At 49.6% G+C, this 26,325-nt stretch overlaps 1 protein-coding gene across 3 annotated transcripts in view; it reads left to right on the forward strand.

The window, feature by feature from the left end:
• JADE2 (jade family PHD finger 2) overlaps window positions 1-26,325 on the forward strand; it is a 74,685-nt gene that overhangs the window by 27,459 nt on the left and 20,901 nt on the right. For all 3 annotated transcript variants that reach the window (XM_059483941.1, XM_059483940.1, XM_059483942.1), the window contains 4 exons: window positions 10,376-10,545; window positions 20,195-20,406; window positions 25,279-25,446; window positions 25,961-26,077. In XM_059483941.1, coding sequence (XP_059339924.1) covers window positions 10,376-10,545; window positions 20,195-20,406; window positions 25,279-25,446; window positions 25,961-26,077 — 667 coding nt within the window. The remainder of the gene's footprint in view (window positions 1-10,375; window positions 10,546-20,194; window positions 20,407-25,278; window positions 25,447-25,960; window positions 26,078-26,325) is intronic.

Genomic DNA, 26,325 nt, shown 5'->3' on the forward strand with positions numbered 1-26,325 from the left:
GCCCTGCAGGCAGAGGGGAGGGATGGTCTGTGCACAGGGTGGTCTGTCCTGCCAGGGCTTCAGGGACCTGGTTTGGGGTGGGATGAATCACACCAGGGCAGCAGAGGGACTGGGCCATGCACAGGGTGGCACTGGTGCTGAGAAGGGGCACTGGTGCTGCACAGGGTGGCACTGGTGCTGCACAGGGGGGCACTGGTGTTGCAGTGGGTAGTACTGATGCTGCAGAGGGGGGCACTGGTGCTGCACAGGTGGCACTGGTGCTGCACAGAATGGCACTGGTGCTGCATAAGGTGGCACTGGTGCTGCAGAATGGGGCACTGGTGCTGCACAGGTGGCACTGGTGCTGCAGAGGGGGACACTGGTGCTGCAGAAAGGGAATTGGTGCTGCAGAAGGGGCATTGGTGCTGCACAGGGTGGCATTGGTGCTGCACAGGGTGGCATTGGTGCCGCAGAAGGGGGCACTGGTGCTGCAGGAGGTTGTTGGCTCGTGCCCAGTGCCTGTGAGTGCTTTGCAAAGGAGTGAGTGTGATTTACTCTGCCTGTTACTTGTCATCATTTCAGGTTTACTCTCTGCTTGACAAGTTCTTGTGTGGGCTTTCAGCAAGTCCTCACCTTTATTAGTTTGCTATGGGAAATGTGCTAATCCAGCCTGTTCTTACCTCATTCTGAGCCACTTGGACTTTTATTTTGAATGTTTGCTAATTTTCCCAGTGGATGCCTGTGGTTTATACTGGATCAAGCACACAGAAAGTCAAGTGTGCTTCAGCAGCAAATGTATAGAACGAGTGAGCTGGATTTCCTGCTGCTCTGTAACAAGGTTTGCAGCTCTTGGGACCCACTCTGGTTTGGTAGAGCCTTGGGAGCCTCCACAGCTCACTGCATTGCCTCTGCTCTCCATCCAGAACCGTGGATTTATTGTGTAGCCAGGCGAACCCCAGCAGCTCTGACTGCTGGGCTTGCAACCACAGCCCCAATGAAATCACCTCCCAGTGATTTAGGGCACCTTGGGTCCCCTCTGAACAATGCAAGCATCTATTGCATTTAAGTGCTCTCCAGAGTGATGGGAGGAGAGGGACAGCCCAGCAGCAGGAGCAGCTGCTCAGTTTTTGGTGGTGCTGTGGGTAATCTTGTAGAATTTAGGTGGGGTGTTGCTGGAAAGTGAGCTGCACTGTGTTCCTAACATCTTGGGGAGGTGGAGGAGAGCTGCAGGTAGTTTCTCTCAGTGCACTTGAAGAAGATCTGGAAAATCTGGTCTAGTTGAAGGTGTCCCTGCTCATGGCATGGGGCTTGGATTAGAGGACCTTTAAAAGTCTCTGCCAGTTCAAACCATTCTGGGGTTTCATGAGGTGCACCCAAAGCTGCAGGGGATGGTGGAAGAGGCACATGGATCCCTCCCTGTTCTCTGGGATGAGCTCTGAGCTGCTTGGAGTGTCAGAGCTGTTCTCATGTGCTTCAGGGTTCAGTGTCAGTTCAGTGATCCAGAACACATTAAGAGAGTCTGGGTGCTGCCTTTTCAAATTCCTCAAAGCTTTGCTTGCACTGGGCTGGGTTTCTCTAAGGAGACCCATGTGCAGACACTGCTGCTGGATGGGAGTTGTTGTCATCTTGTGCTCATGTCTGTGTTTTGAGCTCTGCCACACTCAGCCCTGTGAGTAACAGTGTCAGGGGGGTTTGTGCAGATCTTGGTCTGCTGTGGCTCCTGCTCAGACCCTGGCAGGTGCAGAGCTGCCACCATTGCTCATGTCTTCTGTTTCTGGTCTCCATTAGTAGGTGGATACAAAGGCAAGTGGAGCTGTTTGCATTACTGAAGTAATTATGGAAACATTATCTGGCTGGGATAATTAATTCCAGATGCTTTAATGTTAGTAGCTTGACTTAAGTTACATAAAGAAGCAACTTTTTTTTTTGTCTTTTTTATATCCAGAAAACACACACTCAAGTGTCCCTGGCTTCTCTAGTAGCAATTCCAAGACCTCTGTTGCTGAAATGGGAATGAGCAGGATGCTGGCAGCCTGCAGGCTGGGTCTGGAGGAGGTTGCTGTGTGACCCACATGGGTCCCTGAAGGGCCATGGGGGGGTCAGGGATGCTCTTGGAAAGGGGGAGAGCAGCACCTGTGGGTGCTGGGGCTGCTCTGCCCTGCTTGCCTGCAGGGAGCTGTGTGAGCATCCCCTGCAGCTGCCCTGGCACTGGAGGCTGATCTGTTTGCTGTGTTCTGCTGGGTGTCAGAGCCAGGAGAGCAGCACAGGCTGTGTCACCTCCCAGCAGCAGGGAGGGACAGTCCCCCTGCTGCCTTCAACACTGTTAGAGCTGAATGGCACAGAGAGAAAAGGGGGAAAGGAATCTGGAGAAGATCTTTGCACAGCATCAGAAATTATGTGTGCGTTTTGCTCTCAGCCCAGACATTGCTTTTGTCTGGTCTGCCAGAAAAACATCTGTGTTTTGTTGTTGCAATCAGCCCACCAGCAAAGCACTGCCCAGCCATTGCTGTGTCTCTGCAGCCCTGGTTTTCCTCTCTCAGAAGCTGTGGAGATGAACCCTCTGGTTCATCTGCCTTGGGAAAGCAGACACTGCTCTGCACCTGAATCCTTCTGTACCAGGTCCCCGCTGCCATCTACATCAAAATGATTCTCTGGGCACTGAATCAGAGTTGCAACTTAAATAATTCATTTGTTGAGCTAAATCTCGGTGAGATTTAGGCTGGAATATAAATGTGAGAAAGACAGGGACATCAACACTGGTCTTCCTCTAGTCTGCTGGGTATCAGGCTTTTTATGTGGTGATAAACAGCTCAAAAATGGAATTGGAAAAGCTGTCTGGGTTTCACAAGATGGCTGTTTAGTGCCTCCTGTTCACTTGTTTTCCTCTTTTTATCACATCAAAGAAGAGTGAATCACTTTCTCCTTAGAGGATTATGTTATTCCAGGGGCCTGGAAGGACCCACTGTGGTTAAAGGCTGTTACAGAAGGAGATTTCAGATGGGGAGGGAACAACTGAGCATTTTTCTTACTGCACCTGTTAATTGTAATTGGGAGCTTCAGCTGCATTTCTGTAAAACTTCCAGATCCTGCCTATGTAAATCCTAAACTGCCAGCAGCTGGGAGGGGACACCTTACCCCATCCTTAACGTTCTGCATGGAAATGGGAATGGGATTGTCACAGGGGGATTTCTAAGCCCAAAGAGAGAGCCCTTGAATGATCCTGGGAAGGAATTTGGCTGTGCCCTGCAGAGCTGTGCTGTGCTGCTCAGGGATCAGATGCTCCCCATGGCTGGGGATGCTTTAATAATGAAAATTTCTGATGTTCACTGGGTAGCACCGAGTGTCAGAATTCAGCTGGGGAAGAGCAGCAGCAGCTGAAGGGGACACCCTGTCCTGGGCTGGGGACAGCAGGGTCCCTGGGACGTGCTGGGGTCCCTGGGACGTGCTGGGGTCCCTGAGGTATCCCGGGGTCCCCGAGGCATCCAGCAGGAGGGCTGGGAGTGCAGCCTGCCCAGCCAGCCAGCATTGCTGCACAGCACCCAGCATTACGTCACCTGGAGCTGCACTCACTGGCTGCTGGCACCAGGGCAGGAGCTGCTGCGAGCTGCATTAACCCCTTCCTGAGCATCCTCTGTGCCACTCAGGCAGCACAAAGGGACCTTCCCGGAGCTGAGCATCAGGCACCGGTGTCTGTGCAGTCAGGGGGTGCATTTTGGGCACGGCTGCTCCTGTTTCTGGATGCTCCTGGGATTCAGCTGCTTTGTTCTCTCAGCACAGCAGCAAAAGGCAAATGGAGCTTCATGGCTGGACTGTGTGTGTCACTGCCTGTGTGGGTTTTTGGGACAGGCACTTAAAGGAAGGTTTGGGTTGTAGCAAAGGGCAGTGCCAGCCCAGGCACGCCCTGTGCCCATCAGGGCAGGGGGGACAGACTGCTCATGGCACTGAGCTGTGTGCCCAAGCAGGGATGTGCATGGGAGGGGCTGATGTTAAGTTCCCTCCATCAGCCTTTTTTGCTAGGAATGTGCTTGTTGCAGCCCCTGCCATGAAGATAGCCTACAAAAGGTGCAGAATGGGTGGCAGATGGGGCCATCTAGGTTTCCCTTCATCCATCAGCCATCACAGGCTTCCCTTCCCAGACCAGAGGTTCCCATTCCTGTGACTGCTCTGTTGATGTATGTATGCATGATGAATTTGCATGGATTTTCAGAGGCTGTTGCCAAATCTTGAGGGGATTTTGGCTCCAGCAGCCAATAAGGAAATACTGCAAATAGTTTATTTTCTGCACAGAGTGGTCCCAGCGGTGCCATCTCATTCTTCTCTTTGGGTTCTTGTTTGTTTTAAAATAAGAGGGTTTGGTGACAGTGCCCTGTTGAGATGCACTGTGTCCCCTCTCTCCCTCCCTCTCCAGGACCAGCTGCCCCTAGCATCCCTTCTCCATGCACAGGAGGATGTGTTGGCAGGCTCTGGGTACCTGTGGTTCCTCGGCAGGGTCCAGGGGCTCTGGTGTCAGGTTCCTTGTGCCAGCAGGGTGCTCACAGAGCTCTGAACTCTCTGTGCTGGTGACCAGGGTGCTCCAGATGTTCCCTGGGGTATCTTCAGCCAAGGAAGGAAGGGTGAAGTGCGCAGGTACCTGTTAGCACCAAGCCCTGGGTGAGCCTAAAGACACTTTTGGGCTCATCCAGCTGCTCAGGCCAGCTTGCTTGCAGGTCTGAACCTCAGGCCAGTTAATGAAAACCTAAAATATATATTATCTATATATCTAAATATATATTATCTTCTTGGCCTTCCCTCTTGTCTTTGAGCCCAGTTTTGCGAGTGTAGTTTTTGGCTCATGGTTTTATAGCCTTTACTAGAAGCCATAAAAATACAAGAAGTAGGAGTAACATGGTCAGTAAATCTGGGAGTGGGAATGCTGAGGATCACAAACCCTTGTGTGTGGGTTGTGGCTCATTATTGTGGCCATCCACCACTATCTCCAGCCCTATCCTTCACCCTTATACCCCCAGGCACTTTTTCTAACTTAAATGCTTAAATTCTGCTCTGCTGTTGAGAGGCAACAGCATGTATAAAATCTGTTAGCTTAAGTTCAAAAGAAAGTGGGGCACCCAGTCCAAATGGCCTGCTAGATACTATTTTTAATAAACAGAAAGTGAAAATCATCCCTTTAAATTGCCCCTTTAAAGCTGTTGTGTGCCACAGGAGAATTCCCCATAAGCAGAGCAGTACGTAGGAGCAGTATCAGCACTGAGGGCTGCTGGCAGAGCTGTCTTTGCACTGACTTTCTTAGGCTGACTTATTTATGGACATTGGACAAGACTAATTTAGGCTGGAGTGGAGGTAAAGAAAAGATTACTGACTAATGTCTTCCTTGTAATAAAATTAAGTATTTTTACATGAGAAACACTATGCAGGATTAATTATTTCTGATATATTAAAGGGAGCATATAGAAAAAAAAAGCCTTCTCCCTTCAGCCAAGTGAAGCATTCAGTTTACAGAGATGATTAACCATGGGAATTTGCTGAGTATATTTTATTACAGTGTAATCTTCTCCAGGGATAGATGTGATCCTCAAGAGTGTTGGGGTCCACTTACTCCTTTTCCTCAAGTGCCCTTGAGACCCACTTTCAGACTAATGGCCTCAGGTTTGTTGTGATTTTCAGGCTGATCCCAATTTTCAGCCCTTCGTTTAAAGGAGCCTTTGATGGATACAGGATTTTAAGAAAATGCTGTGTCTCTGGGTAAATAAAGGAGTAAATGCTCCTCCTGTGTAGCTGAGCTTCTGTGAATGGTCTTGCTCCTGATGGAGGCTTTGCCCCTGTGATTCTTTGCCTTGATGGTGAATTTGGGTGGGTTGGTGGCTCCTGTGCAGACTCCTCATCACCCAGCCTGGCTATTTCTTTGTCCACCAAGCAAATTTGGGAACATGGTTTCCCAATGGATTAAGACTTGTCTGTGCACAAAAGGGGAGCCCTGATGACATCCCCAGCTCCTGGAGCCCAGCAGGAGATGGACAGACACTGCTGAGGGCAGCCTCTGGGCTTTGTTCCCTTTTTATTGCCATGTCTCCACTGCAGTGCTTGGACAGCACAAAGCTTAACGCTTTTTGGGCTCCAGTTTCTTGAAGCTGCTGGAGGTGAGGAAGGTGCCCAGCTTGGTCTGTTCTCTGTATTGCTGTGAGGCAGGACATGGTCTTTCCCAAAGGATTGCTCTCTTGTCTTAAACTGTAGGATCTCTTCCTTCCAAAGCTCCTCCTGGCCTAAGGCACTGTCACTGCACTTACTCTTCTTTACATCTCAGCACCAGGAAGAACTTTGCAGGTGTGGTAGCACATGTCAGGAAGGAGTGGGTTGCTTTTTAGGAACCTGATTTTATCCACCAGAGCAGATGCAGGAATCACTGGCAGGCTGTGCATCTCTGGGGCACTGGGATGCCCCATGTGAGCCTCAGCATCTGGCAGCCTCCAGCTCCCCTCGGGGTGGGAGCAGTGCTCATGGGAGCAGGCACAGGCTCTCCTGGGGTTTGCTGAATTGTTGGCAAGCCATAAAACCCGTGTGTGTTTAACTGAGTGCTGCAGATGAGTCAGGGAGTTGATCGGGACCAGGCTTCCAGCAGGTCTTCATAGGGTTATACAAGTTTTTCACTGTATAAAAAATAATTTAGCAGCTATTTCAGTTTCTTAATTTCTGACCTCCTCTGTTTGCTGGTATTTGAAATGGTGAGAAAATGGCATGAACATATCCCAGCATCCCAAGCCTGAATTAACTCCAGGGGATCCCAGCCCTTGCTGCCAGACCAGCATGGGGTTATGGGGAGGAAACTTCAAAGGTAAAGTTTAGTGATCCTCTTAGGAAGATACTTTTCATATTAATGCTTATTCCTTGTAGGAAAGTGCTGAGAGCTGCAGCACCTGATCATCCCTCCCTGATCCCTGCGCTCCCAGATGGGGAGAGGCACCTGCCATCCCTGCACTGGCATGTTTCAAACCTTTAACAGAGTGCTGGTCAGCTTGTTAGATGTTGGTATCTTCATTACCTTGATCTTCATCATCAGTGACGTGGTGAGAGGCAAAATGTCCCTCTACAAGTGCCAGTTCCCATTAAACCAAAGCAAACTGCATTTAATTACAGTGTCAGAAAGAGCTGGACACTGAGCACTGGTGGAGCTGCTACCATCAGTGAGCCCCTGAGCTCCCTGTGCTCTCTGCATCACCAGGGACTGTGCACAGCCAGGACCTGAGAGTCTGAACATGAGTCCAGGTTTGAGACTCTGAACATGAATCCAGGTTTGAGAGTCTGAACATAAATCCAGGTTTGAGACTCTAAACATGAATCCAGGTTTGAGAGTCTGAACATGAATCCAGGTTTGAGAGTCTGAACATGAATCCAGGTTTGAGAGTCTAAACATAAATCCAAGTCTGAGACTCTAAACATGAATCCAGGTTTGAGAGTCTGAACATGAATCCAGGTTTGAGAGTCTGAACATGAGTCCAGGTTTGAGAGTCTGAACATGAATCCAGGTTTGAGAGTCTAAATGAATCCAGGTTTGGGGATATTGGGAGCACTGGGGAGGGGGGTACATGACTCGAGGTGACTGTCACTTGTCTCCTGTCCCTGAGCATCAGGTTCAGCAAAACTTCTCCACGAGATGCCTGCAGAAAGGAGGTGGAGCTGTGTGCCCAGGTGGGAGTGGATGTGCCCAGGCTCAGGCAGGTCCCGCACACCCCTCTTGGTGGGTAGTACTGGATGCACTGTGTGAGGTAACCCCAAGGGGTTGCTCCATGTAGGGGGACAGAATATAAGAAAATAAAGATAGTGTAGAAAGTAATCTCACCCCTAAGGAGTTCCTGCTGGCCAATTACCAAAGATTAGGAACAGGCCTGACTTTAACAGGCCACAGCTGTACCCAAAGAGAAGAAGAGTGCTATAAAAGAGTGGGGTGCCTGGTTGGGCAGGGGTTGGAGTCAGTTGGCTGCTTTGTGGAGAAGAAAGAGTCAGTGCTCTGAGGAGCTACCCACAAGAAACACCAAGAAGGTTTGGAGCTTTTGTGATAAGGAGACAACAGCATGGAACCCCTGTGACGAGATGACAACAGCTCCAGTCACACCAGCATCCTCATCACACTGAGTGCATTTCAGTGATGTCAGTGCAGTGAATGACCTGTTCAGGGTACTCCTTTGATATGTACACAGAGCATTAATCTTTGCAGGTTCATGCCAGGGTAAAAATAGCAGCTCTTTGCTCCTGCCATCCCGAGCATCCGCGGCTGGCTCGGTGTCAGAGCATCACCTGTTGCAGGGGCTTTGGGGTGAGCAGCTTGTGTAACTTGGCTTAGTGAGGGCTTATGGCCCTGAGCTCGTGCTGCTCAGGCAGCTCTCCCCAACAGAAGCATTCATTGCAGGTGGAGGAGTGGTTTTCTCTCTCCTGTAACACAAGGCTGTGCCCAGCCTGGCTGCTCCCACACCCAGGTTCTGTCTCTGTGAGGGCTGACCCTGACTTGGGCTCATGAAAAGGAGAGGTTCAGTCTGATGTGAACCAATTGTACATTGTACCAGCAGCTCTTGCTTTATTTTTTTGTTAATAGCATCTTCCAGTGGCTAAAGGGGCTACAAGAAAGGCTGGACAGGGAGTTTTTAGATAGGTATGTAGTGATTAGACAGAGGGGAATAGCTTTGAGCTGACAGAGGGCAGATTTAGATAAGATGTTAGGAAGAAATTTTTCCCTGTGAGGGTGGTGAGGCCCTGGCACAGGTTGCCCAGAGAAGCTGTTGATTGCTCTATCCCTGGAAGTGTCCAAGGCCAGGATGGATGGGGTTTGGAGCAACCTGGGATGGTGGAAATTGTCCCTGCCCATGGCAGGGAGGGGTGGAACTAGATGATCTTTAAGGTTCCCTCCAAACCCATCTATTGTGTGATTCTCTGATTTTAAGGGTTTGGGCGCTCCTTAGATGCCAGTCCTGAAGCTGTGGCTGGAGCATCCCTCTAATGTCTGCATTAGAGAAGTCAGTGAATCTCCAAGTGCTGTCCTGGATTACAGTGAGGTTGTTCTCAAATGTGGGGACTGAACTGTCCTTCCATGTGGCTCTTTTTGATTCTTTACCTTAATTTTGGAGATGTACTCAGGACATTGGGTCACATGGTTATTTTCAATTTACTGTGGGGCAAGTAAAGCAAAAGAGATAAGAAGAACCCATTTCTTGATGTTTTTCTCTCTGAGCCATAATGCTTCTCCTGCTGGTGGCTCTGGAAGTGCCTCCAGTGTTTGTGACCACAGAGGACAGCAATTAAACTGCATGTCTGGCTCTGTAGGAGCTCCAGGTTCATTTTCCTGCCCTGCCACAGATTCCTTCCCAACCTTGGCAAGGCAGGCAGGGTCTCATTCCCAAGGACAGCTGGGCTCAGGTGTCTCTCCCTGGCACATACAGACCTTGGAGCACCTGGTACCACAGCTCATCTGGTTCTGTGATGGACACCATGGCTCTGCCCCAGACACATCCCAGAGCACAAGGCACTCAATGCTCTGACATTAGCTTGCACAGCAGGACAGAAGGCAGATAAAAGTCTTGCAGGGACCAGCAGCCTTCCCAGCTGGCCCTGGTGCAAGAGCAGGGCTGGGTCCTCCAGCTCTGCATGGGGAGAAGCTGTGCTGCAGTGAGGTGTGTTTGGTTGCTGTTTCTGTGCAGCATCTTTCTGGCTTGCTCTCTGTGCCAGGAGGTGGATGTCAGGGAGGAAATGTGAGCTGTGCAAATCCTGCAGCAAGCTCCAGCTCCCAACCTCTCTGAGATGTGTCAGCTGGCACCACAGGCTGCTTCTCATTTCCAGCCTGTCCTCTGCTTGCGTGTCATGAGGCGTGACACTGCTGACATGTGCATGGCAAGTCTCATGCATATTGCTGCAGAGCTGCCAGGGAAAGGCAGAATTGCTGACAGCCAGAGCCTGGTTCCTCTCTGTGCAGGGAGTTTGCAGCACACGAGGCAGCTCCTCTCCCCATCCCCGTGGTTGTGATTAGAGAGCACTCAGAACAAGTCTTACAGGCCACCATGGGATGTTCCCCAGTGCCAAAGAGCTGCCCAGTGGATGTAGCACTGATTGTATGGCACAGTGGAGGTGTTCATGGAGCAGGTAATGCCTGGGGGGTTTGCTGTAACTGCTTGGAGCATCATCTCCACTGCACCTCATTTTTCTCATGTAAAGAGTAATTTCTGAGGGTGAATGGGAACACTCTTGCTGTAGTTGCTCTCCTGAGGCTGTCTGTCAGTGCTTGGATTGACTTTAGGTGCAGTGGCTTTGTTTTCCTTCACAGAGTCAGGTGCCCAGTGTGCTCTCACCCTCTGTGGCAAGAAACAGAATATTTTTCTGAGTTGTAGCTCTTTCTGAACCTCCCTTTCTTTTCTTCCAGGATCATCCCCCAGCTGGAGAGCTCACTCTCACAGGTTTCACCCAGCAGCCTGCCTGGCTCTGAGATCTCAGAGGCTACAAGGACTTACCTGCAGGGCATGAGCCGCTATGACCTGGACGAGCTCGATGCCTGCTGGTTGGAGCTTGTTAACATGGAGCTCAAGGAGATGGGTGAGTATTGCTGCCTTTGTTTTCTTTCTGCCCTGGCTGTCCCACAGTGGGCATTTTTGAGTAAATATGTGGAACTAAAAGCCGTGAAGAAGAACTGTCAGAAAGCCTGGTCCTGCTTGTTTCTTGTTCCAGGCATTCTCTAGATATCACAGCCTAACATTGCCTGCATCACTGCTGTTATATCACTGCACATTCTTCAAATCCTTTAGTGGATTTTAGTCAAGTGCAACTACCTGAGCTTGGAATTTGACCACTGGCACTAGCTTAGCATGGTCTGCTGGGCAAATTTGTTGGCACAGACCCCTGGGTGTGTGTAGCCCTGCCAGACTGTGGAGGGATTTTCCAGTCCTTGTTAGGGAAGCGTTGCTGTGGTGTGGCTGCTGCCCTGCAGGTAAGAGCAATACCTCAGTAAAGCATTCACCTTGAGAGGTCAGTGAGGGCTCAAGTGTGCCTGCACGAAGGGTTAGTCCTGGTGGCAAAGGCCTTTCAGGAGTGGGGGAAAGGATTTGACAGGTACTTGAGCAGATGGGATAGTGCCCTGTGGAGCAGGAGGGTTGTGTGGCTCTCCCAGGCAGCTGGTTGAGGGCTGCAGCAGGATTCAGGATGAGGTCAGGAAGATGCAGTTCAATGAGCTTGCATGGAGCACAGACAAGCTCAGAAGTCGGCCATGACATTGATGTTGGTTTTGGAAGATCTGTCCTTCTGGTGTACTCATGGTTTACAATGAAATTTTGTTACCATGACCTTGAGAGAGTTTTAGAAGCTGCTTTCACAGTTTGTGTGAATATCTGGTATAGGTATCCTGTATATTGGATTTCCCATAATCCAACACTGTGGAGCCTGTAGCATCACAGAGAAGTCACAAGTCAGTTCTGCCCTCATTAGCTGCTCCTGTATCAGCAGCCCCAGCTCTGTCATTAGCACACACAGGTTCTGAGGCACTGGAGCTGCACTGAAGTCCTTGTGCAGAGCAGAGGGTGCTGCTGGATAGAGCCAAGTGCCTCAGTCCTGCTCAGGACTTTCAGAGGATCCATCCTTCCTAACTATGCACAGCTGCTGTTGCTGCATCAAGAAACCACCTTCAACCACACTGGGCATCATTCTGACCTCACTGTGCCTTCACTGTACCCCCTGCTACATTTCCCTCACCATCTCCACAGCTGCAGGGCCACCAGAATGTTTCTGGGCTCCAGAGAAGCATTGTCTCTATTTCCACTTCCTCTTGTGTGTATTTCACAAGTCTCTAGAAATGAAGTGGGCAGAGATTTGGCTTCTCCAGCTCAGTTGGATTAAATTTGCCTTGCTTTATTATTTCTTCAGAGTATTCTGTTTCAAATGCAGTTTCCAGCTGTGGAGCTCCAGGGGTGATGGAAGGTGGAGATAGTTGGAAGGTCCTGCCCCAGGCCAGACAGGAGCTGGCTGTCCCCATGTCACCTTTGGGCTGGGAGGTGCCAACCCCACGAGTGCTGGGCTAGAGGGGCAGCTTCTCCAGCAGCTCTGCCTTGGGAGTGAGTTGAGTTTAGGAGGGGAGGTTTAGGCTGAGCTTTATCCCAGCCATAGCCATGCTCTTGGTGTGGCTGGCACCTCAGCATCCCAGGGAATCCATCCCGGGTCAGGACACAGGCAGTGCTTTGTGCTGACCCCCAGCCATTCTGAGCAAGCTGCATTTTTTCCCCTCCATCTCATTGTTTATCAGCCAGTCACCTTTTCCAAGGAGTGTCCTTAGGAGATGTTTGTCCAGGCTGGTTGAAACCACAGAGTCTGAGGAAGCCCTTGAGCCTTCCTGCCATCACCAGCTCTAGATGGTGATAGGACTGAGGTGATCCCAGCAGTGGTGGTGCAGAGAGCATCACTGCCCATTCCTGTCCATTCCTGCTTCTCCAGCCCATTCCTGTCACTGAGGAGGCTCTGTCATTACTGGCTGAGCCTTAAATATGCTGGGGAGAGAGTAGCTTTGAAAACCAATGTTTGGCATGTGAAATCCACTGCAGATACAGCTTCAACCCAATAGATTCTGGTATCTTTCCCCCTTCCCCACTCCTCCCAAATTCTCTACTTGTGGTACATTTTTTCCAGTGACTTGGAAGAGATGTGGCTTTGATAATGCCCCATCCCTGCTGCTGTGGGGAGCTGGGGGTTTGGCAGGTGGGAAGCTGGATGGGAGTTGGTGCTCCTGGCTGCAGGGCCATGGTCACATCACCCTTGGGAGCTGTGCCTGCTGTGGAGCCTGGAGGTCATTGTGCTTCTTTGCATCTTCCTGCCCATGGAAGTGATGGGGTTTGGGTGCTCGTAGAGGAAAGCTGTGGCAAATCTGTTGCTGCTCAGCTCCTAGGCTGGGCCAGAGCAGGGCTTTGCTCCCTCTGCTTCTCAGATGGGAAAAGCCAGGGTGGGATTTGGGTGCCCTTCAGCACCCAAGGCAGTCCATAAATAGCTCTTTCTCCCGGAAGCCCTTGACATTAATGACACTGTTAATGACTCCCTGAGATCTCCAAACCTGCTTTGCTAATCTCCAAGATCATTAACATGACTTAACTAGAGAATGGCAGCCTGTCCTCCCATTCAGAGGAGCCAGGAGTTATCTCCCAGCCTTAATTTAGGAGGTAGGCAGAAGTTTAAATTCTTCATGGGTGTTTGGCTGAACTCTTGTCACTGGGCTGTGCAGGGGCACAGTATGTCATTCCCAAAATATTTAATGACAAAGAAGGATCCAGATCTCTGACTGGCTCCTGAGGATGTGTGGGGAGGAGAGCTGGAAAACACCTATGAGATCATCCAGCTCGCCTTTTGTGGCTCTACGTAGCACACAGCACATGCCTTTTCCAGTCCTTTTTAGGTCACCCCAGGGATGGAATTTTATCACCAAGATCAGATAAACCTCCAGATAGCTCCAGCTCTCTGCATTCTGCCTGCTGACTCCTCTCCCAATTAAGTGGAATTGCTCCAGAAAGCAAAGGTTTCACATGAAAAGCAAAAGTTTGAAACATGAAACAGCTTTAAATAGTTTTAAACCCCCTAGTAAGATGCCTCAGTAGCTGTTGCTGTACTCGATGGAAATGTGCTGTTTAAAGAACCTTTGTGTCCTAGAGATGAAGTCAGTATTTAGGCATGCCTAAGTGTTTTATTTGTTGCTGCTGCAATATGAGATTGTAAAAAAAGTGGATCTGAAGAAGACTGAATGGAGCCTGGAGCCAGATTAATGTCCATGCCACTCCAGGCAGCACAGGCCCGTCCTTTTAGACAGCAGCCATGCCATAAATCTTCATTTTTACATTAACATTTTATGCTGTGTTTTGTGATCTCTACTAAATCCAAAGCTATTGTAAGAGTGCAGCTAGAGAGACTTCAAAGAGCAAGGCTGAAAGATCCTTTTGCAGTGATGGACACTTCATAAACACACGGAAAATCCTCAAGAAATTGCTGAAATTGTTGTCGGAATCAATTTTGCTGAAGGCAGAGTCGACATTTCTAAGTATTCCCTTGACTTAATCCATATGGTGTATTCTGCTCACATATGCCTACCACAGCTTCTATCTTTGGAGCTGGAGGTGTTCCTGGTATTTTATGGCAGGAACATGCAAAGGTCACATGGATTGCTTTTGAAGCTCTGGGGGGGAATTCAGTGCTTGCATGCTTGAGATGTGTCTGTGTGCTAATGAGCTGATCCCTCCCTGCTGGAGGTGAGATTGGTCGAGTAGATGTGAAGGAAGCTGCAGTCAGTGGGGTACCCTGGGCACGATGTGCTCGGTGGAGCAGAGGGTGTTGTCACTCCTGCTCCTCACAGAGCGGCTCCTTCCCACCCTGGCATTCCTGGGTGTCACACTCTGAGGCTGCTCCCATCCCGCTGCATCCTTCTGGGAGCCCCTTTCTCCCCCTGAGGCAGGAGCTGGCACTCCCCAGGCACAGCCTGTTGGCAGCTGCTGCCCACCACCGTGTGTCCATGTCCCACTGTGCAGGACACGCCAGGACAGAATTGTGGAATGGTTTGGTTTGGAAGAGACCTTAAAGCTCATCCCGTTCCCACCCCCTGCCATGGGCAGGGACAGCTTCCACTGTCCCAGGTTGCTCCAAACCCCATCCAACCTGGCCTTGGACACTTCCAAGGGATGGGGCAGCCACAGCTTCTCTGAGCACCCTGTGCCAGGGCCTCACCACCCTCACAGGGAAGAATTTCTTCCTGATATCCAATCTAAACCTGCCCTCTGTCAGTTTGAAGCCATTCCCCTCTGTAAAACATCACAAGCCTCTGAATCTGAGCTTATTTATCTCCTCAGAGATACAGATAATCAATACCACGTGTAAATGACTGTATTAATAGTTTGTATGTGATGTATTAATGTATGGATTAGCAGGGTGGGAGATCAGTGGGACATTTTCCCTCCACGTTGTCAGCACAATCAGTTTTTACATCGAGTCGCTGTTGTGCTGTTTCCATAATTCCTGGCAGTAATGCCAGCAGTTTCCAGCAGCACTCCAGCTCTGCTGCTGATGGGGTGAGGAGGCTTTCATCAGGAGTGCTCCAGGACAGCCCTGTCAGAGCCCAGCATCTCTGCAGCTTCCAAAGTGCCTTCTGAAACATTTTGTCATCATCTTAAATTTGAGCAATAATTGATGTCGGTGGGTGGCAGAAAGGGTGATAATTGGTTCCTGTAAATCTTTTAAGTGCATTAGCAGGCTGTGTTTGTAACAAAATGTCTGGAGGTTTCGCTGTGGATGCTCAGTTCACTGTTTGTGTGTTGGTCACGCTTTGCACGCGGGGTCTGTTTATAAATAACGCTGATAAAAGATTGATGTACAATTGCTGTATGGTCCAAGGGCTGTGTGGCTGCAGGTGGTGGGATGGAGGTGGCTCTGGGAGTCCCAGTGCTCTGCTGTGGGGTTCAGGTGGTTGGCTGCCTGCCATCCCCTGATGTCCCCGCAGGACGCCCAGGGGGCACTCAGCCCGGGGCAGGGTGCCTGGTGTCCCCACAAGAGCACACAGGTGGCTGGTGTCCCCACAGGTGACAAAGCAGACAGGTTTGAAGTGGCTTGCCCAGGGCGAGCTGGAGGGCCAGGGAGCTGGAAGGAGATTCCTGCAGTGTGTGGTCCCTGTACCATGTGTGAACACCCCATCCCATCAGGGACCTGTCATTCTTTCACCTCAGGTTTGCAAAGATAGTCAGAGACAAGCGTACATCACCTCACAGTTGCTTTCCCTTTTTAATTATAATTTTAAAAAGCAGTAATTTTACTTCTTTTTAATATATATAAATATATTTTATTATATATTAATATAATAAATATTATATATATTATATTAATATATAATATATTATATGTTATAATATAATTGAAGTATTAATTATACTTATATAATATATAAATATATGTGTGTATGTATCTCTCTCTCTCTCTCTCTCTCTCTCTATATATATATATATATATTTCCTGAAAAGCAGACTCCCAGGTTTATAGTCTGTGAATCACTGAATGGCACAGCCTGCACTCCTGATAGCTGTTTGTTCATGAGCTGTTTCCATCTCCAGGTGTTCTCCACAGGGGGAAAGGATTTATTGTTTCAGTAAATTGATATTAGTGGAGCACAGTTCAGTCAGAAATAGGTCTCTGTTTTGTGAAAGGTGGCTCTCCAGCTATTTTTTTCCTCCCCTCGCCGTGGGTTGGCTCCCACCACGACAAGGAGTAGCTGAGAATTCATTTAGCAGAAGAATATTGCTCCTCATGCCACATAAATTACAATATTACAGGAATAATTGTAGGGAGGGCGGTGTTGTGTGGAGGAATTGCCTGGTGCTTCTCCCCAGCGTGGCTCTGTGGCTGCAGGGCCAGCCCAGTAACCCCAGTTCCTTTGGGACACAGGGTTAAAATTCCGTGTTTCAGGTGCTGTGTGGGCAGTTGTAAGGGCTGAGCTGTGCAGTTGGGAGCTCCTGGGGTGATGGGGATGCTGAGGAGCTGCAGGGATCACTGCAGACCCTGACAGACACACAGAGATGACTTTATTGCTTGGAGCAAAGTTCTTTCATGCTTTCTTTTCATGAATCAGATCTGGAGACCTCCTGTAGTGCATCATTATCTGTCATTCTTCTCCATTTCTGAAGAAATCCCATTTTCTGGTGCTTCCCTTAGCTGGGAAGGTGCTGCCCTGCAGCATCCTGCCCTGTGCAAGCAGGGGACAGATTTCTCCTCTGAGATGCTGTGGGAGGCACATTCCCTGGATTACACCCTTCCCACTGTGGGGCAATCCTGGGCTGTTCCGGGGAGGCTGGGTGGCCACATCAAAGCCCATCATGGTTAATGAGCTCAGTGTTAATGGGGAAAGGGTGTGGGTGGCCTCCTGGAAGGGGTGATGGCACATTCTCCCCCTGTGTCAGTGTTTTGAGCTAAATAGCCAGGGATTATATTGGCACGGGATTGAAGCCTCACATCTGCCTGTGTCCCTCCAGACAAACTGTGAAGTTTATCACTGCTGTCTTCTGTGGGGGCTCAGAATAACTTTGTTTTCTTGCCTAAGACCTTGACACAACCAGCTGTAAATACTGTTCTCTTGGTCATCAGGTAGAGTCTGCTGATGTGGGGATGGTCCCAAATGTGGACATCACTGGATTTGTTAACTGTAGCCAATATCAGTTGTCTGTCTTTGCTTTCCTTCTCTGGGGACCATAATAGTGTCACTTGTGCATGTGCACACAGGGAGTGTTTTGGTGGAGGATATTTTTTGTTTGCTGTTTAGCTGGCCACGATCAATAAAGAGAGAGCTTTTGCAGCCAGAAAGATGACAATTTTATGAATGGAGTTCAGTAGCACAAACTTCATGCGATACAGAAGGAGATAAATGGAGCACAAATGGAAAAAGCACTTCACCCCCAGGCCCCATTGTTTAGTGTTTCACAAACGATTAATCGCTTCATCCCCATCAAGTGCAATTGTCAATTCAATGAGCTCCGAGGTGTTTGGGATGAGGCTTGGCAAACACATTCCTGATGTAATTACACCTAAATGGAGTGGGAGAGTGCCTCTGTGTGTGAGTGAGTGTGAGATCCATACTCCCATCTAGGGCTGCAATAGCTGCATGCTGGAACCCCACCAAGGCACTGCTCTCCCTCTGCTCTTCCTCTGGCAGGAATTTTGGGACCAGCATGGACTTTCTCCCCAGGGTTAGGCAGGTGCTGGTGGAAAATTCAGGAGGTGGTGCTTCTTTCCACTCGAGGTGAAGTGGAACAGTGGCAATGCCAGCATGATCCTGACCCTGGGCAAGGTTGAGTTCTTGATTCCTGTGGAAAACCCCCTCCCTTTCCTTCCTCATGCTGCCTGCAGCTGCCAGCTCTCTGCCTGCCCTCTCCCATGAGCACAGGGCAGCTCTGGAGAGTGTATGGGGAAAAGCACTGGGAGCACCTTGATGATCGTTTTGCTTTGCAGAAGAGCAGAGCCTGAAATGTTGGGAGGAATGGAGTAACTCCACACTGGCACTCTGGTGCCCAGGCTCATAGTCCTAGATGGGGAGTTTAAACCCTGACCAAGAGGAGGATATTCTTGCTGGACTGGTTTAATATTCACATAAAGTCACATTGAGCAAGTGCACCTCGGGTGGTGTGTTTGTAAAGGGACTCCAATAAGGCAAAAATAATGCTCTGACTTTCTCTGTAACATGCAGACAATGACAGGACAAGGGGGGAATGGCTTTGAGTTAAAAGTGGATTGATTTAGATTAGATATTGGAAATAAATTTTTCCCTGTGAGTGTTGAGAGGCTTTGGCACAGGTTACCCAGAGAAGCTGTGGCTGGAAGTGTTCAAGGGAACACTTGGAGCAGCGTGGTCTCGTGGAATTTGTCCCTGCCCATGGAGAGAAGGCTGGAACAGGAAGATCTTTAAGGTCCCTTCCAAGCTCAACCCTTCCATGTTTCCATGACATCCAACCGGAGCGGTGCCAAGAGCAGGATGGAGGCTCCATCCCAGCCCTGGTGCTCAGAACTCGCTGTGCTGGTGCAGGATGCTCCACATTGCTGAGCTGCAGAGCCCCAGGCAGCCTGTGCCAGCCTGGGGCTCAGATCCCACACCCATAGTGGGGCTGCTGCGGAATCCAGCAGGTATCAGCAGGTTCCTTGGCACGCTGCAGCACAGCAGCCCCAGCTCCTGCAAGGGCTGAGATAGGGAGCAGTGTTGTCTGTCTTAGATGGTATCTCAGACTCCACATAGACGTGTAAAATGCCAGGCTGGATGTTTGCAGGGACTTGTCAAGCCAAGGGAAACCGTGCCAGTGAAGCATTGGGGAAGAGCTTAAAAAGGCAGACAATGGTGTGTGTGCTTGCCGAGCTCGCCTACGTGGTGCTTTCCCCCTTGACAGAGTTTTTTCGGTTGATCAGTGGCTATGGGGGGAAAGATGCAGCCTCTGACAGCCCCATCCAGCCTGAGGTGCTGGTTCCCCTGCAACCCATCCCTTGGGGCCTTGGAGCAGCCCAGAGTTCAGCCCAGAACAGGGGCATCACACTGTGGCTTGAGAGATGACCAGGATGCCCCTTTTTTCACTGAACACTTAATTAGTAACTGGTCCTTATGGATTCTTCCTCAGGCCCTTTTTCCCCATCTCTGCTTATAAATGAAGTATTTTCTTCCATTGCTTTGGAGCAAGGAGGGTGGACAGCAGTTTGGGTCAGGCTTCTTCACTGTCTGGCCAGTTGTGGATATTTCACACTAATGAACTACAAAGTCTAATTGTTTTGTGTTGCATCCTGCTGGTACTTCTGTTGTCCCCACCCCTTCTCTGATGACATAGAGCTGATTGGGACACAGGGTGTGATGGGGGCTTAACTCTGCCTCTAACCCTTCATGGAGAACCTCACCCCTGCTCCTGACAGATTTTCTTCCTTGCGTAGAGTGACCTCACATTGCATTTGTGGCACCAGGATCTTTGTGTGCAGGTGGGAGGCAGCACTTCTGGGGCAAGCCTTCTGTGTGGCACCATTTTGGGTGGTGTAGACAGGGCAGCAGCATGTCCTGTCTAAAGGCAGCTGGGTGTCTCTCTCCTAGAGGCTGCTGCTCTAAAAAACCTCTGCTGGTTATTGACCTCACACTCCTGGTTGTCTCTGTGGAGAAAGCTCTGGTAAAGCATCTCTACCACCTCTCTCCATTAAAGATCCTGGTGAGGGGGGAATAAAAGACCCACCTGGGTCTGACCTCCTGATTTCACTAATCCCAAACACAAAAATACCCCCCTCATTTATGCTCAGTTTCTGCCTTTGGCTTCAGTTTTATATTTCTGTTTAATTGGCCTTAAAATGGTCAATTTTCAGTTTTAACAATTAAAGCACTGACTTTGTGTTGCCAAAGCTTGTCTGAGCCCTCTCTGCAAAAAGCATCTTTGCACAACTTGTCTCCTTGAACATTTAAACTGTCAGCCCCAATTATCCGCATTGCTTCAGCTGAATGGGTTTCCCTCCTCTCAGCCAGCAGCAATATTTTGTTACTATGAAATACAAACTGCATCCTGAGGTAGGGGCAGCCTTTTCACCCTGGCTGTGGATTTGCTCTTGAGTTTCCATCTGAAATGCTCAGCCCCTGGTCAAACGCTGCCTGAAGGTGGATGGGCGCCTGTACTGGAGCTGCTTTGGTGGCTCTGCCTTCACTCTCTGCCTTCACTCTCTGCCTTGTGCCTTGCAGAAAAGCCTGAGCTGGACGAGCCCACCCTGGAGCGAGTGCTGGAGGAGCTGGAGACCATGTGCTATGAGAACATGAACATGGCCATCGAGACCGAGGAGGGCCTGGGCATCGAGTACGACGAGGACGTGGTGTGCGACGTGTGCCGCTCGCCCGAGGGGGAGGACGGCAACGAGATGGTGTTCTGTGACAAGTGCAATGTCTGTGTGCACCAGGTGAGCCTTGGGGGATGGATGGCACTGAGATGGTGTTCTGTGACAAGTGCAATGTCTGTGTGCACCAGGTGAGCCCTGGGGGCAGGATGGCACTGAGATGGTGTTCTGTGACAAGTGCAATGTCTGTGTGCACCAGGTGAGCCCTGGTGGATGGACAGTGCTGAGATGGTGAGGATGGCACTGAAATGGTGTTCTGCATGCACCAGGTGTGCCCTGGGGTGGAGCAGGGTGGCAGCACGTGGCTCTGCTCATCACGCTCTGGTACCCTCCTGTTGGAACGCAGGAAATTCCTTTGGCTGCCCTGGAGGGCTCAAGACCCTGCCCAGGGGGCTCAGAGACCTTGGCACAGAGCCCAAGACCCCCCCTGTGCCTTTGATTTAGCCTTTGGAAAAAGCAATTACCAACCTTTATATGAAGAATTACAAGTCAAGAGAGTTTAAGTAGAATAATAGTTGATGATGAGGTGAAAAATATATTTTTTTGGGATTTTTTAGAATGGGGGTTCAGGAGGCAAGATGAACGAATCTGGGCCTGTCCAGCCTTTCTCCTTCTTCTTCTTGGCCTCCATCTTCTGCTGTGATGGTGGCACTTTTGGATTGGTTTAAGGTAGAAGCTCACTGTCTAACATAGGTGATAGGTATGGGGAAGTTATGGTAAATAATGTACACATAGTTTTTAGTATAAAATATAACACCACCCCAAGGGTGGCCAGTGTGCCTCAACCCAGCCTGCCAGACAGACCTGCAGTGGGTTGGAGAAAGAATGGTATCGATTTCTTAATAATAAACAACCTTGAGAATGAGAACAGAAGAATTCTGTCTCCTTCTTCGATGGCCAGGCTGGGAAAAGAGATTTTCTGATGTATCTTGGGATCACCGTGACCAGCAGAAGCCCTGAGACCTTCCTCCTCTGGGTTCCTCCCATCCCTTCCCCTGGGCTGCTGCAGACACCTGGTAAACTTTCCTTGTGGATCCCAAGTGCAGCTCCAGAGGAGTGGGGACAGCAGTGGGGTCTTGGATAGCTGGCAGACAGCAAATTTGCTTTTCTTACTTTCTTACCCCTATCTGGGAGTAAGAAAGTAGAAACTAACAGGAAGTTTTACCTTATCTCCTCTATCTTTGTATTTCCCAGCATTGCAATCTGAATTTGCTGAAACTTCTGAAAATGAAAGAGGTTGAAATTTTTACTGGCACAGTCTCCTGAAGGAGTGAGGGCTGCAGTGGCTGTCACTGCTTCAGTCAAGGAGTAATGAACTCTCAGGGAATGAGAAGGGCAAAAACACCTTGCAGCCAAAAGAGAAGGATCAGTTTCCACCACAAATAGTGGCTGAGGAAGCTGTGGGAAACCCCAGCCTTCATCAAGAAAGAGGAAAACCCAGGGACACCTTCACTATCTAGGTTGCTCCAAGTCCCATGGATTTAGGGCAGCCTGAGATTTGGGGCAACTTTCTTACCCCCAGCCATTTATAAGTGCCCACAGACACACTCAACCAGAGGATGAGGTGTCCCTTCCTTGTTGTTCTCTGATCTCTGGGATATTTTATTTTATATCTCTTGTCCTTTAATATGCTTATTCTTCTTTACACCATTTATGGAACCCCAGTGGGATCTATAGCACATTCAGGTGACCAGCACTGTGTGCAAGGCTTGGCAGAGGGCTGGGTGGGATGTGGGTCTGCAGTCCTGTGCTCACCAGAGGGGTGGGCTTGCACAGGACCCCCAGCTTCCTCCTCCTCCCCCTCTGCTTTGTCTAGGGAGTGGTTGAACCTTCCAGCTCCACCAGTGCAGTCTCACATCGCAGGGTTTCTGTCCCAGCTTCCCCACTGTGTGAGCGTGGGATTTCATTTTATTTTGCTGCCTGGAGGAAAATAATTTTATTTTTAGAATTGAGTGCTAATGCTTCAGGCTCTTGCTGGAGGGAGTCTGTGGGCCTCCTGCTTTTGGGGAAACCTTGACAAGGGGAAGGCAGCCACGTGAGGGTCTCCTGGGTCTCTGTGGACCCAGGGAGGTTTTACTGGTTGTGCTTCAAGGGGAAGCTGTGTGGTGCTGGGATGGCAGCAGCAGCACCTGGGCTTCGCCCTCTGTGTGAACAGTTTGGGGTTTTTTAGTTCTAAAGAGAGCCATTTGCTCATCTTTTGGGCAGCTTTTCCATCAGTGCTTCCTGGAGGTGGGAGAGCACTGGAGATATCTATAGTTGCGGGTGGTGGGTGTTTTGAATGGTTTCCATCAGTGAATCAGATTCCACAAAATACCAGAATGATTCAGGGTTGGGTTTGAGGTATTTTTTTGTCTTGGGTTCTTTTTTAACAAGCCCAAGTGGCAGTGTCAGGCTGTGAGCTGCATGAGCCACAGCAGGGACTCAGGAGGAGCTGTGGCACCGTGTGGGCTCCACTTAAAGCAGCAGCCCCAGTGCTGCAGGAGGGGACACAGCAGCCTGGGCTTCGAGGCTGGTGAAAGAAAAGAGGGATTTTCAGTTGTTTTCAGGGAGCAAAGTGCAGCCCTAAGCCCTATGCCAGCCCATAAGCTGCCTGTGATTTAATCTCTGCCCCGATTTACACCCTAAGCCACGAAGTGCAGAGCCACAGTGCAGGGTGTTATATGGCACCATGGTTATCTAACTGCACCATGCCTTTGCCAGCACCACGTCCAAAACCTGCTGGGAATGATGCTTTCCTGTGGGCATATGGGTGCTGGTGCCATGGGCTTCACCAGAGCCCTGCCTGGTCCTCCTGCACCCCACTGGGAAGGGGCTCAGGGCACACAGTGTGGGTTATGGTACCTGGTGATATCTTTGTACTCCCTTCCTCTGCATAGCACAGGCCATGAGGCTTGCTATTAATTAATTCCTATGAAGTGAAGCTTTTGGAAAGCACGTGCAGTTGTCCTTTGAAAATTGTCAGCGAGGTGGAGCCATGCCCCCCACTGCTAAATCACAGTTCATTTGCTCTCGCAGTGACAACATCACACTTGTGTTTAGCATGGGAATGAGCCACCTCCAGTTTCCAGCCACCATGCCATGGGCCTGTCATCACTGAATTCCCTTTCCCTGGTGTGGCACATGGCTGAGCCCACCCTCTGTTCCATGGACCACACCAAGCTTGTCTAGGGCTTGGCATCCTCCCTGGTTTTTTGACATCTCGTTCTCAGTGATGTTGCACCCCAAATAGATGCAGCAATAAAAATAGCTGTGCTGCTCCTGTTCAGCATTCCTCTGGCTTCATATTTCTGGAGCACCTTCTGCCTGCTGCTGGACTTGGAAGAGTGTGTTTAGCTGATAATGCTCCTTGTCTGGGACAGAAGACCTGTATTTGCTTCTCAGGAGCAGGATTGCACCTTCAGCTACTCTAAAATCACTGGAAATAAATAACCAAGATCAATGAGTCTTCTAGAGATGGTCATAATTCCTGCTTTCCCCTGGGTTTTGAGATGAGTCTGCCAGTTCATTCTGCTGCTAGTACATACTAGGCTGATTCCTGCCTGGTAATAAATCAGATTTTATAAAACTGTGTTCCAGAAATGATTTATCTATCAGATTTGGAGGCACTGTGAAACACAGAGTTAAGTCTCTTTGAACCACGTAGACTCACAGCAATAATATTCCTCTCTTAATTCCTTGTTATCCCAATAATCTGTTCACAAAATGGCTTTTTCCACTTGGAAACCACTGTCAATTTGTGATTTGGGGCAACCTCAAGTCATGTTGTAGTCTTCTGGGCCAGTAGAGACTGATGATGTACTTTTGCCAAGCTCACACATCTCCATGTGCCCTCTCTGTTCCTGTCCCCACCCACAGCACTGGTACTTGCTGTGACAGTGACCTGCAGCAGCAGGACAAAAAGCTGCTCTGCTCTTTTTGGGGTAAACTTCAAGAAGTGGAGATGAGGAATGCCTGGGCTCAATTTACAGCTACCAGTGCTGGGGGTCCTTGTCAGCCCTGGCTGCTTGCCTTCTGCAGGGATGTCAGAGCAGCCAGATGTAGAATTAATTACATCTCCTCGCTTTAAATAGGGCCACAGCCCTGTGTTAGTGCCCAAGGCAGTGTCGCCCTCTGAAAACCCTTTAAGTGTGAGTTATCAGGACCTGCCAGTTAAAAACTGTCTAGTTTTAGCAGTAGCTGTTTAATACAGTCATAAATCATGGTGAAAGTGGGAAGTATTTATCATTATGTGATATAGCTTATCATTTGGCTCTTCCCCAAGCATAGAAGAGAAATATTTATGAAGCACTTTGGCTTCTCGGTGTCCTCCATTACCACAGCAGGTCAGGGAGCTCCAGGGAGCCCAAGTGCTTCAGTTCTCTCTCTCTTGGCTGGAGACTTGTCTGTGCCCCCTTTAGATATGTCATCCTTGAGATTTATTATCCTTTTTGGTTCCTCCCATCTCATTTACATTCATTACTATTGACTTCCCCTTTTTGCCTTTCCTTATTTATTTTTGCTTCCCCTTTGGGCTGTGATGGGTCTCTAACCAGTGTGGTCAACTTTCTCAATCTTGGGCTTGTGGCTTTTCAGCCCTCAGTGACCTCAGAAGATTTCTGTGCACAGCGTTTCTGACTTTTCCCAGTCATCATGGGTCAGGAACAGGCAGGACATGGGCAGATGTCTGTGGTGGGGGCTCTGCCCACCCCCAGCCTGGAGCCAGGTTGTGCTTGGCATGGTGCACAGCACATTTTTATACTTAGCTTTTAATTAACACCCAGGACACACTGATCCAGCAGGAGCATCCATGTGAAAACAGGGAAGGTGGTAAAGAAGAACTTCAGCTCCCTGTCTGCTGTTTGTTGGGATGCAGCAGGAGAAAGGTGGGAGGGAGGAGGTTTGGGAGGATGTTCATCCTGGGCTGCTGGATTAACCCTGTCCCTCCTGTCCCCACAGGCGTGCTATGGCATCCTGAAGGTGCCCATTGGCAGCTGGCTGTGCAGGACCTGTGCCCTCGGTGTCCAGCCCAAGTGTCTGCTGTGCCCCAAGAGGGGCGGAGCGCTGAAGCCCACCCGCAGCGGGACGAAATGGGTCCATGTTAGCTGTGCCTTATGGATACCTGAAGTAAGGGCTTTGCCAGCCTCCTCCTGGCACCTGGGTGGGCTCAGGGAGGTCTCAGGTCTTGGCCCAGGGGCTTCTTTAGCTGTGTAAATAACAAATGTGTAAATTACAAATGCGGTTTGGCTGTGCCGGAGTCACAACACAGGGCACAGGGCAGTTATCGTGTGGTTAATTAGCAGCCAAGGAGCTGCTAATTAAAGGAGAGCAGAGAATTGGGCTGCAAGGCCACAGAGGGAGGGGCATACCTTTGAGCAGGGTAAAGCTAATTTCATGTGCCCATCTGAGATACACCTCAGATGAGGAATTCTGGCAGAGGAAAAGGCAACATAAATTTTTCTTTCTTTGTCATCCAGATTTGTTTCTGGTTTTGGGGGGTTTGGGTTTTTTCCAAATTACAGCTGACCCTGAAGAATAAGAAATATAATCCATCCCTCATTCAGACTGCCACTGACACCCCCTTGTAGGAGATTTTGGACCATATCCAGTATTTACAACTTGTGTTCTGTCTTGTGGCCAGGTTAGCATTGGATGTCCTGAAAAAATGGAACCCATTACGAAGATCTCACATATCCCAGCAAGCAGGTGGGCTTTGTCCTGCAGCCTCTGCAAGGAGTGCACTGGGACATGCATCCAGGTATGTAACTTGGCACAGGAGAAGCTCAGAGCTCTGGGGTTGTACCTGTGTTAGCCACTGGAGAGTCTTGAGATGCTGAAGGACAAGGTCTGAATGACTCTTATTTCTGTTCTGAGTAAACCTAATGACAAGAGCCTGTCAGGCATCATCAGATGTTGTTTGCAATCATTTAATGCACTGAGTGCTAGAAACCTAGATTAACTTTATTTGCATAACACAGTGGTGTTGCTGTAGTGACACTAATTACT

Source organism: Ammospiza nelsoni, chromosome 16, assembly GCF_027579445.1.
Source record: "Ammospiza nelsoni isolate bAmmNel1 chromosome 16, bAmmNel1.pri, whole genome shotgun sequence".
Taxonomy (NCBI): Eukaryota; Metazoa; Chordata; class Aves; order Passeriformes; family Passerellidae; genus Ammospiza; species Ammospiza nelsoni.